Raw genomic sequence first — 12269 nt, 5'->3', positions numbered from 1 at the left:
TTCTCTCCGGCGAACTTCCTCACCAATCATCAGATCTCTTACTCTGTCAATTGTTAGGTTTGTCTCTCTAGCAGTAACTGCTGTCACTGTGCCAGCCCAACTCTCAGGCATAGATGATAGCAAAATCAGGGCACGAATTTCATCATCGAATTTTATATCAACCGAGTTCAGTTGCGAAGTAATCATGTTGAACTCTTTGAGATGTTGTTGCACCAGCTTTCCCTCTTGCATTCTAAAATTAAACAATCGTCTAATCAGATGTACCTTGTTTGCCGTTGATGGTTTATGATACATGTCCTCCAAGATCTTCATCATCTCCTTTGTCGACTTTGCTGCAGTCGTGTGATAAGCCACATCCTTGGACAACGATAGCCTAATCGCGTTCATCGCTTTTCTGTCCAGCAGCTCCCACTCCTCCTGTTCCATCTTTTCAGGTTTAGTTTTTAAAGGCTTCCAGAGATCTTTACCGTACAGGTAATCCTCAATCTGCATATTCCAAAATCCGAAATCAGATCCGTCGAACTTCTCTACAACAATTTTCTCGTCGATCCCCATCGTGATTTCTGCCTCTTAAACCCTAGGCTCTGATACCAGTTGTTGGGAAATAAACACAGGCAATCACGAATATGAAAGAGAATGAACACCAGAAATTGTTTACCCAGTTCGATACAATGTGTATCTACGTCTGGGGGCGATGCCAAGCTATGGATTTCACTATATAATTTCAGAATAAACATGATTTAACAATGAGGGAGCACCTCTATTTATAAGCAACTAGAGAACCCTAATTCTAGTCAAACTAGGAAACATATATCACAAGGAAAAAATACTTCAAGGAAACAAATCATAATCATGGTAGGAGATAAATTAGGCTCCATAATTAACAGTACTTAGAATTAAACCACTGGCTATCTCAAGTACCCCCTCCGTCCCACAAATTTGTCCCAATTTGACTCAGCACATGTTTATAAAATTGCTTGACTTTTTATTAAATGGAGGTGTATAGTGGAATAAGCGTCTCACATTGAGGAGATTGAGAGATGTATTTATATCTATTTTTAGAAAAATTTCAATTAGGACAAATTCTGTGTGACAGATGAAAATAGTAAAATGAGACAAACTTTATGGAATGGAGGGAGTAGCAATCAACTGAGACCTCCACACTCCAATTTAAATACATGCTATCATAAGTTAATTTTAATTTGTTTTCTTTTTATAAATTTGGGTTTTTATCTAAATAGCTTAATTTATTTTGGTATTTTATTTAGGGTATTTATATGTTTTCATAGTTAATTATACTAAGTAGATGGAACAATATTAATTATTTGGTGGAGTATTTTTTTCTATTAATTAGGATTTCCTTTTAATTTATTTCTTTAAAATTTTATTTTATTATATTTTGAAATTAATGGCTATATATATTTCTTTTAAGTTTTGTTTAATCTTTGAAGTTAATGCCTTTATAAAGCTTCATTATGATGGATGAAAATTCATGCCTTCATTAATAATATTTGGTGAGTTTTTCTTCTTTTGCTATCATTTACGACATCAATAATTATCCATGACTTATCAAACGGTCTATATTGTTTGTGACGTCAGTCATTATCCATTAATTATCAGACGGTCAATATCGTTTGTAGCGGTCATTTATCAATTATTCAAGAATTCGGTTGCATTTGTGAATAGAATCCTCATTACTCATCAATCAAGCAACAATGATCATATTGATACTCCCTCCGTTCCGAGAATAAATAGAAAGTGAATAAAGTAAAGATAATAAAATAATAGAAAACCTAAGAAAGAGAAAAAAATTACTTTATATAGAAATGACTCAATTATGAGGGAATTTCTCAAAATGAAAAGATTACTCAAACTATGAGGGAAGAAAGAGAGTATCAATCTAGCAACAATGATCAAATTAGTTGTAGTAGATTATTTATAGATGAAATTTGAAACAAAAATATCGAAAACACCTATCCCTCAGCCTAACCTAACCTCCCATGCAATTCAGGCATTCAGCCATTCTGAGAGCATCCACTATATGCGAGGCGGGGCGGACGACTCGGAGGGGGCGACGACGGGGCAGACTATAGTGGGAGGGACGTCCGCCACGAGGCGGATGAAAAAATGGGGGCGAGGACGGGGCGATGGCGGGGCGGTCGGCGCGCCGGTCTATAGTGGGGCGGACGCACCTTCGGCGACTAGAGGGTGAGGACGGGGCGATGGCGGGGCGGCGGGGCGGTCGGCGCGCCGTCTCCCCCTTCGATTTTTTTCGGCGATCGGAGTTGAGTTGAATTGTTGAGATCTGGGAGGATTCCGGCGAGCTTGTTGAATTGGAGCGACAATTGCTGGATGGAGGGGAATGCGGAGGCGGAGAGCAGCCACGAGGCGGAGGAGTCGCCGGAGATGTTGTTGTGGGAGAGATCGAGGGTTTTGAGGGAGGAAAACGCGGCGGCGCTTGGGGGAGAGTGGGGGGATTGGTTGATTGTGTTGGCGGAGAGATTGAGGAGGAGAGGGAGGAACAAGCGGCGAGGCTGGCCAGGTCAGAGAGCTCGCCGGAGATGGAGTTTTGAGAGAGATCTAACGAAATCAGGGTGGCGGAGCAGGGGGATTCGGCGGAAATGGAGCCGGAGATGTTGGAGTTTTGTAAATTGAGGGATTATGTACATGTATTTTGTTTTAAAATTAAAATGAAAATTGATTATAAAATTGTGGAGCTATTGGAAGTGTCCGTCTAAAGTGGCCGAAACAAAAATTTGGGATTGTGGACAAAAAAATTGGGACTATGGACAAAAAAAGGTCGGGGCTATTTGGGACGTCCGCCTATACCTATAGTGGATGCTCTGATCTCCACCGCAAATGTCCCGCAGTGCGACCGCGTCCCCACCAATCTCTTTGTTATCTTAAAATCAAATTCTCATTCAATTTCATCCATTGAATCTAGACACCTAACAAAATGTGGGAGTACTTAAAAAAATTGTTGAATGCCCGTCACTAAATTCCGAATCTGTTTGAACAACTTACACCAAGCCAACATCACTAGCTAAAATTGACGGCGGCGAGATGGGGCTGGCGGAGCACGCTGCGACGCCGTATTTGGGGATGGTGCTTGCCTCAACCGCGCAAGTTGGCCTCATTATCATCAGCAAAAGCGCCCTTGCTTCTGGAATGACTAATTACACTTTCGTCGCTTACTCCAACGCCCTCGCCGCCCTAATCCTTCTTCCTCTATCCCTCCTCGTTCACAGGTGGAATACTTCCCTCTTTTCTCTCTCTCACTTCTTCTCTATTTAACTAATTGTTTTTTTTGTTGCAGGTCATCTGTTGCATGCATGAGTATAAACCGTAATTAGCTTACATGCATGCAACATTAGCGAACATGCATGCGATATATAAGGAGAGCGCGGTGACGTGGCATTAGTTAAGAGGTCTCAACCAATAAGAAGAGGGCAGTGACGTGTTGCTAGCCAATGAGAAGGAAGTGAGCTAAGATACAGAGAGTATAAATAGCAGTAGTTGTTCTTTCTTTTGAGTTGTCGTGAATATTGTGAGTTGTATGTTTGTTAAGCTCCGATCGTGGATCGCGAGCTCCTCTTTGCTTCTTATTCGATTGTAGAACATTATCATTGTTAATGCAATCCATTCTATTGATCATTCAAGTGTTGAGATCGGCGTTTTATCGCTGAGTTCGGCAACGCCGAACTAAGAGAGGAAGACCGAGAAGAGGTCACTGAGCTCGGCAGTGACGAGGTAAGATAGGCCGACCGCGAAGAAATCACGGAGTTCGGCAGCCGACCGCGAAGAAGTCACTGAGTTCGGCAGTGACGAGCTACGATAGGTCGATCGCGGCGTAAGATCGTAACAATTGGTATCAGAGCAATCGATCTCCGGACGTCGGAACGGTGACTCGAGGTGCGGAAATGGAGAAGAAAATGTTGGAGGCGATGGAACAGAAATTGCAAGAGATGCGAGAAGAGCATAAGGCCGAGATGATGGAGATGTCGCAAACAATTGCTGCGCTTAATTTGCAGAATCAGAAAAATAATGAAATGGAGACTGGTTGGAATCGGTATGAAAATGGAGGAAGATCGACGCGATATGAATTTCCTAAATTCGATGGAGACGGTTTTGAAGGGTGGATGATGAGAGCTGAGTACTTTTTCCAAGTGGCTAAGGTACCTGAAGAGGATAAGGTTAGAGTGGCTGCAATTCATCTAGAAGGGAAGGCTTTGCTGTGGCATCGAGGTTTTGAAAGCTTACATGGAGATATGGCGTACGCGGATTGGTCGAGCTATAGTTCATCCTTGGCCGCTCGCTTTGGTGCTCACGCATATGAGGATCCATTAGCTGACCTCAGGAACCTCAAACAAACAGGTACGCTACAAAATTACATGGATACCTTTGATGAATTATATCCTAGAGCTGGAATTAGAGAGGATCAAGCTTTGAGCTTCTTCTTATCTGGATTAATTGATGAACTACAAATGCCTGTGCGTATGTTTAGACCTAAGGCATTATCTGAGGCTTACTCTTTAGCTAAACTACAAGAGTTGACTGTGAGAGCTCTAGGTGTTAAAACAAAGGTTAGTCAGAGCCATGTTCAAGCGAGCAGTAGCTACTATTCTAATAGCAAACCTTTGGCTGTGACTGCTACTAATAAGGTTGGAGTCTTGAATAACTGGAATGGAAGTAACAAGGAGGTTGGTAGACCGAATGGTGTTAGAGCTAGTACCAATTTGACTCCAAAAGAAATGGATGAAAAGAGGGCAAGAAAAGAGTGTTTCTGGTGCACGGAGAAATTCACTCCAAACCACCAGTGTAGTAAGAGAAGATCATATGTTGTGCAGCTACTTGAGGTAGGAGAAGTGGGAAGTAATGAGGTGCAGGAAGTGAGTGAGGATGAAGAAGAAGATGAGAAATCTGATCTGCAGCTCTCCTTACATGCTGTGTGGGGAAAGGATGGACCTCAAGTAATGAGGATTAGAGGGAAATGTCAGGGTAAGATCTTGAGAATATTGATAGATACTGGTAGCACTCACAATTTTTTAAGCTCGAAAGTGGCTAGAAAAATCAATTGTGAACTACTTCCTGTTAATTCAAAAGCTGTGGAAGTAGCTAATGGGCAGATTCTGCAATGTACCCAAAAATGCAATAGGTTGGAATGGGAGATGCAAGGATCCAGATTTCAGAGTGAAGTCTATCTTATTACTCTGGAGACTTATGATCTGATATTGGGTGGAGAATGGTTATCCACTTTGGGCGAGATTAAGTGGAATTTTAACAATCTCAGTATGGTCTTCAAGTTGAATGGAGAGGAAGTGAAACTACAAGGTGAGAGATGGTCACCTAAGGTTGAGCAATTGAATTTTCTACACATAATGAATCCAGATGAAGCTGATGTTAATGAGAGAAAGCTCAGTCAGTGGATACCTGCTGTTGAGTTGGAGGCAGATTTATGTTATGAGCTTAGTGTTGAGGAAATTTGGCCAAAGCTTAATATGATTCTTAAAGAGTTTGCTGAAATATTTGAGGAGCCGAAAACACTACCTCCACAGAGAGAACTGGATCACAAAATTATTTTAAAAGAGGGAGCAGATGCCATCAACATGAGACCTTATAAATATGCTGCACATCAGAAAAATGTTATTGAAGCTATGATTGAAGATATGCTTAAGGCTGGAGTTATTCGACATAGTGAGAGCCCTTTTGCAAGTTCCATTGTGTTGGTTAAAAAGAAGGACTCTACTTGGAGAATGTGTGTGGATTATAGAGCATTGAATGCTATCACTGTCAAAGACAAGTACCCTATACCTGTTATTGAGGAGTTGCTAGATGAATTGGGTAAGGCTGCTTGGTTCTCAAAGATTGATTTAAGGTCAGGTTACTGGCAAGTAAGGATGAGACCGGAGGATGTCCATAAGACTGCTTTTAAAACTCACTCCGGGCACTATGAGTTTTTAGTCATGCCATTTGGTTTGACAAATGCTCCAGCAACATTTCAGAATCTAATGAACACAATTTTCAGAAGTTATTTGAGGAAATTTATACTGGTATTCTTTGATGATATTCTAGTCTACAGCAGCAACCAAGAGGCCCATGAGCAACACTTGAGAGTGGTTCTGGAATTGATGAAAGAACATAGCTTATTAGCTAAAAGGAGCAAGTGTACTTTTGGGTGTAAGAAAGTGGAGTATCTCGGTCATGTTATATCTCATGAAGGGGTCTCAACTGATGAAGGAAAAATAGAAGCAGTGAAACATTGGCCTCAGCCTAAGACTGTCAAACAAGTGAGAAGCTTCCTTGGCTTAACTGGCTATTACAGGAGATTTGTGCATCATTATGGAGTGATAGCTAGACCACTGATAGAGGTGATTAAGGGCAATACATTCAAGTGGACAAATGAAGCACAAGAAGCTTTTGAAAAGCTGAAAATGGCTATGATAACAGCTCCTGTGTTGGCCTTGCCAGATTTTTCTAAAGAGTTCGTTATAGAGACTGATGCTTCGGGATTTGGAATTGGAGCTGTGCTAATGCAAGATAAGCACCCCATAGCCTTCATTAGTAAGTCTCTATCTCCTAAATATCAGACTTTATCAGTATATGAGAAGGAATTGTTGGCTATTTTAATGGCTGTGAAGAAGTGGTATCATTATTTGCAAGGCAAGAAGTTCATCATTCTGACTGATCATCAGAGTTTGAAATATTTGATGGATCAGAAGCTGACTACACCTACTCAACAAGCTTGGATGACCAAGCTAATGCAATTTGATTATGAAATTAGATACAAGAAAGGCATTGAGAATTCAGTGGCTGATGCTTTGTCTAGAATTCCAGAAGTGATGACTTATGCTCTAACTTCCTTTGTGATTCCTCTTGAGTTAATTGCAAAAGTTAAGGAATCATGGAAAAAAGACACTCTGATCCAGAAAATTTTGGAAGAAAAAAGGCAGAATACAGAGTCTCATCCAAAATTTAGTTGGGAGAGGGAAGAACTGAGAAGAAAAGGCAAGCTGGTGGTGGGAAATGATGTGTTACTTAAGGCTCAGATCTTATCTACTTTCCATGGATCTGCCTTGGCTGGTCATTCAGGAGTATTGGGAACTTACAAGAGGATAGCTGCCCTGTTATATTGGCCGAAACTGAGAAAAGATGTCAGAGAGTTTGTGCGACTATGTGTTACTTGCCAAAAATACAAGCCTGGTAATACTTCTCCGTCTGGATTATTACAGCCTCTCCCAATACCTACTGCAATTTATACAGATATCTCAATGGATTTTGTTGAAGCCTTGCCGAGCTCTCAAGGTTATGACACTATATTTGTGGTGGTGGATAGACTAAGTAAATATGCACATTTTATGGCTCTTTCACACCCATTTACAGCAAAGAAAGTAGCTGAGGTGTTTATGGATTCTGTGTTTAAATTGCATGGAATGCCAGTTAAGATTGTGAGTGATAGAGGAGCTATCTTTGTGGGAAGTTTCTGGAAAGAATTCATGAGCTTGTTAGGGGTTGAGTTGTTGTATTCCACGGCTTATCACCCAGAAACGGATGGGCAAACTGAAATAGTCAACCGAAGTTTACAATGCTATTTACGTTGTGCTATGGGAGAGAAACCGCATACTTGGTTCCATTGGTTGAGTTTGGCTGAGTACTGGTACAATACTACCTATCACTCGAGTATTAGAATGACTCCTTTTGAAGCTCTATATGGCTTTGCACCTCCTTTACATGTTCCTTATTTACCGGGTGATTCCAATATTGAAGCAGTCGATCTTGCTCTCAGAGACAGAGAAGAGATGCTTGCTATACTTAAACGAAATGTCCAGAAAGCGGCTGACAGAATGAAGAAACAAGCGGACAAACACAGAAGTGATAAGGAGTTTGAGATAGGGGAGTGGGTTTGGTTGAAATTGAGAGAGTATAGGCAGAGATCCATCCGAGGAAAACACCACAAATTTGAGCCCAAATACTTTGGTCCATATCAGATATTGGATAGGATTGGTGCAGTAGCTTATAAACTCAATCTACCAGCCTCGGCTACAATTCATAATGTGTTTCATGTATCATTGTTGAAACCAGCTTCCCCTCCAACAGGCCCCGTAACTGATCTACCAGAGATATCTCACTTAAATGACGCTATTCCTCAGGCGATACTCGACAGAAAAATGGTTAAGAGACATAATCAAGCGGCTACTAAATGGCTCATCCATTGGGAGGGAAAATCGCCGGCAGATGCTTCATGGGAGTTTGCGGAGGTGATTAAAGCCAGATTTCCATGGTTCCTTGTGGAAAAGGAACCTTAAGAGGGGAGCATTGTTGCATGCATGAGTATAAACCGTAATTAGCTTACATGCATGCAACATTAGCGAACATGCATGCGATATATAAGGAGAGCGCGGTGACGTGGCATTAGTTAAGAGGTCTCAACCAATAAGAAGAGGGCAGTGACGTGTTGCTAGCCAATGAGAAGGAAGTGAGCTAAGATACAGAGAGTATAAATAGCAGTAGTTGTTCTTTCTTTTGAGTTGTCGTGAATATTGTGAGTTGTATGTTTGTTAAGCTCCGATCGTGGATCGCGAGCTCCTCTTTGCTTCTTATTCGATTGTAGAACATTATCATTGTTAATGCAATCCATTCTATTGATCATTCAAGTGTTGAGATCGGCGTTTTATCGCTGAGTTCGGCAACGCCGAACTAAGAGAGGAAGACCGAGAAGAGGTCACTGAGCTCGGCAGTGACGAGGTAAGATAGGCCGACCGCGAAGAAATCACGGAGTTCGGCAGCCGACCGCGAAGAAGTCATCGAGTTCGGCAGTGACGAGCTACGATAGGTCGATCGCGGCGTAAGATCGTAACATCATCTAATCGGCCGCCGCTGACATTCTTGATTCTTTGTGGATTTTTTTCCTTAGGTGTTCTTGGGCAAGTTTCTTGATACCTTTTATTTGAATTAATTGAGAATGCAACCAATTTATGAAAGAAAGATCAAAGTTCGTATTTTTATGACTCCGTCTCCATCCAATTGGGAGAGCATGATGTTGTAATGTGGCTTTTGCTTTTGCATCTCTGTTTTAATTTCTGATTAGGTTCTTGCACCATTGAGTTTGTGCCTTGATGAATTTGGGGGAATATCTTGATTTCTGTTTATTCAATGTGTTTTTGGTAATAACATTGCAGATGTTTGGCTCAGCTGACTGGATACACTGGAATCAGTTACACTTCTGCTGAGTTCGCCTCAGCAATGCTGAATCTCATACCCGGATTCACCTTCGTGCTTGCTGTCGTATTCAGGTTCTTAATTTCATGCCAAACATTGTGCTTACATCGACCAGTGGCTTATCTTTCATGAGAGGGAATTGGCAATTGCATAAACTTTGATTGTATTGTGTTTAGGATGGAAGTGCTAAACTGTAGGAGTTCGAGTTTTCTAGCAAAAACGTTGGGAACGGTCGTCTCCATTTCTGGCGCCTTTGTTGTCACTCTGTACAAAGGCCCCGAGATCCTAACTCATCTATCGTCTCCTAAGTTGCATTACGAGTATATTGGTGTATTAGCAGCACAGTCAAGCTGGATTATCGGAGGGTTATTCCTTGCTGCAGACTGTGTCGTAGCTTCAGCCTACATAATTGTACAGGTATAGCTATACCTATGGCAATGAAGAATGAAGAGAACAAGACGAGCTACGAATGAAATCTTTTCATTTTTTTTACTTATGCAGGCCTCGATTCTTAAGAAATACCCGGCAGAGCTGATTATAGTATTCTTTTACTGCTTCTTTGCTGCCATTCTGTCGACATTCGTGTCTCTTATTACTGATCGCGAACTTAGTGCTTGGTCGTTGCAGCCTAATATCAGACTGATTGCTGTTCTGTATTCGGTAGGTGAATAGCTGAGCTGGTTTATAACTTCTATCTAAAATTCTCAATGTTAGGCAATGCATTAGATGGAGATCAGTTTGTCACGTTGAATATAAAGTCAGGAAAATCACCTTTTTCGTATTTGGCTGTATAATTTATACAACTCTTCTTCGTCGTAGGGAGTGTTTGGTTCTGCATTCCAAGTCAGTGTAACTGCATGGTGTCTGCACAAAAAGGGTCCTCTTTTCGTTGCAATGTTTCATCCGTTGGGAATTGTGATATCTGCTGTGCTCGGTGTTATCTTCTTGGACGACATACTGTATCTAGGAAGGTGAGGTTTTTGGATTTTTTTTTATATAGCTCTGAAATTTATGAATTTGTACAAAAGCTTGGGTTCTTTTATGGCTGTTTTTATTCTTGTGTTTTTGTTTATAGATTTGGTTTTTATACAGTTTGTTGGGGTCAGTTATCATAGTTATCGGGTTCTACTCCGTGATGTGGGGAAAGGCAAAAGAATTAAAGGTGATTGACAAGAACACAACAAATAGTGAGAAGGCCCCTCTTCTGCCCATTGAGTATGAGCGGACGACGTCAATAGACAGATCATGATGCCATTCACTCACTAATGTAAGGAGGTATTTCTCTCTCTCTCTCTCTCTTGGGAGGGAAGTCCTATGCAGCTCAATGATCATATCTCTATATGTTCATCCAATTTTTTTAGTTTGCCTGCTTCTTTTAACTTCTTGCTATAAATAAACTAAGTAGTACTGATAAATGTTCAATAATCTGTTGGAGCTTTCAGCACAACTTATTATAGTATGAATAGTCCGTCGGATTCGGGTAAAGGAATGATGATCTAAGACCGATGATAGTAACTTCCAACAAGAAAAATCTTTCTATAGACATTATTATAGGATTAAAAGGCAAGAATGTTCTTTAGGAAAAATGTAGAATTACTGAAGTTTCATCTACACCATTACTGAGACGCGTGATTTATCAGGACTTATGTTCTTAAACAATGCTAGGAGTCTACTTTCTTCTCATACCATCCAGAAATTGCTTCAACGTGCAGGAGCCACGTCCATTTTCTACCCTTTCTTGTAGAGCTGAATATCCCAAAGCTTTAGAGGTCGATGTACATGTTCGACAACTATATAACTATCTTTTCTTTCCTATCCTTTCACATACATGCCTCCTCATCATATACTAAATGATTTTCTCTTGTACGATGTCAAATTTCTCTATGTTTCTTCGTTGAATATTCGTTGACATTCGTGCATATTGTTCTACTCTGCGTGAGTATTTTTGCTGAACCTGTCCTGGCTGCAGGTGGGACAAGTCAATAGCGAGACATTGTCTAAACATGGGAAGCATGACCTTCAAATCTTTGTTTTCAGTGGGATCCAAATCTTGTACTATATTATTGTTAAAATGGCACTACACATTTTAATTGTTATTGGTGGTGGGAAGTTTTTGTCTCTGTAAAATGTGTACAAATTGAATTTTCATCTTCTGAAATATATGCCTGGGGGTATTTTCCTACTGGTTTTTATCCAAATTATGTTCTGTTTTATGACTGTTATTACTGCATGAGATGTCTTGTAATAGTTTGATGTGGTTGCTCGAGTTAAAGGGAAAATAACTAAAATTTCATAACAGCATTATAATAAAAATAGGAAAATGAAGAGGTTACTTTATCACAGAATATGGATTTGACACTCTCTTCTATATAAGATCATCTTCAACCATTACACTAAACTCAAACTCATTTTAATGTAAATGTCACACTAAATATTGATTTTGCTCTTGCCATTTATACTAAACTCAAACCAAAAGAATATTCCTCGACCACTAACTTTTTATACTTTTCAATCATACCTATATATTTTATCTAAATTACACACTAACTAACCCAATGACACTTTGTCACTATCTTAAATTAAATTAAATTAAATAAGTATAATATAAGATTTATTAATTAATATAACTAAATATGAAATCTATTATTTTTAAATAATAAGTTATAAAATTTTTAAATTTTAAATACAATAAAAATTCTATAAAAAATAATATAACGTACACATAAAATAACTAAAACTCAATATTAAAATTCAATACCACAATAAAAAGTGTTTTAATTACTAATGTTTAACTATTTTCTGTTATATTTAATAGCATAGTTGGTTTGAATAATATTAATGTACATACAGTATTTAATTAACTAATAAAATAATTAATTTCATAGATTTATATGTACCGCTAAGTTACTAATCTATTTAATAAAATCTAATAAAATAATTGATTTCATAGATTTATATGTACCGCTAAAGTAACGGCTCAGTAAAATAATGGATTTTTTTTGTAAAATTATGTTGAATAATAGTATAATACTAATATGGGCCTGCCCACCATT

At 39.5% G+C, this 12269-nt stretch overlaps 1 protein-coding gene across 1 annotated transcript; it reads left to right on the top strand.

Annotated features, from left to right (window-relative positions):
- Nucleotides 1-2927: 2927 nt before the first annotated feature.
- On the top strand, nt 2928-11414 carry LOC121755589 (WAT1-related protein At3g28050-like). The gene is made up of 8 exons (XM_042150911.1): nt 2928-3240; nt 8848-8921; nt 9177-9290; nt 9393-9633; nt 9718-9876; nt 10036-10187; nt 10309-10491; nt 11186-11414. Exons 1-7 carry the CDS (start codon nt 3064-3066, stop codon nt 10463-10465), a joined length of 1074 nt encoding a protein of 357 aa, XP_042006845.1. The 5' UTR covers nt 2928-3063; the 3' UTR covers nt 10466-10491; nt 11186-11414.
- Nucleotides 11415-12269: the final 855 nt, after the last annotated feature.

Source organism: Salvia splendens, chromosome 11 (assembly GCF_004379255.2).
Source record: "Salvia splendens isolate huo1 chromosome 11, SspV2, whole genome shotgun sequence".
In the NCBI taxonomy this organism is placed as follows: Eukaryota; Viridiplantae; Streptophyta; class Magnoliopsida; order Lamiales; family Lamiaceae; genus Salvia; species Salvia splendens.
The sequence above is the reverse complement of the archived record's forward strand: the minus strand, read 5'-3'. Positions and strand labels throughout refer to the sequence as shown.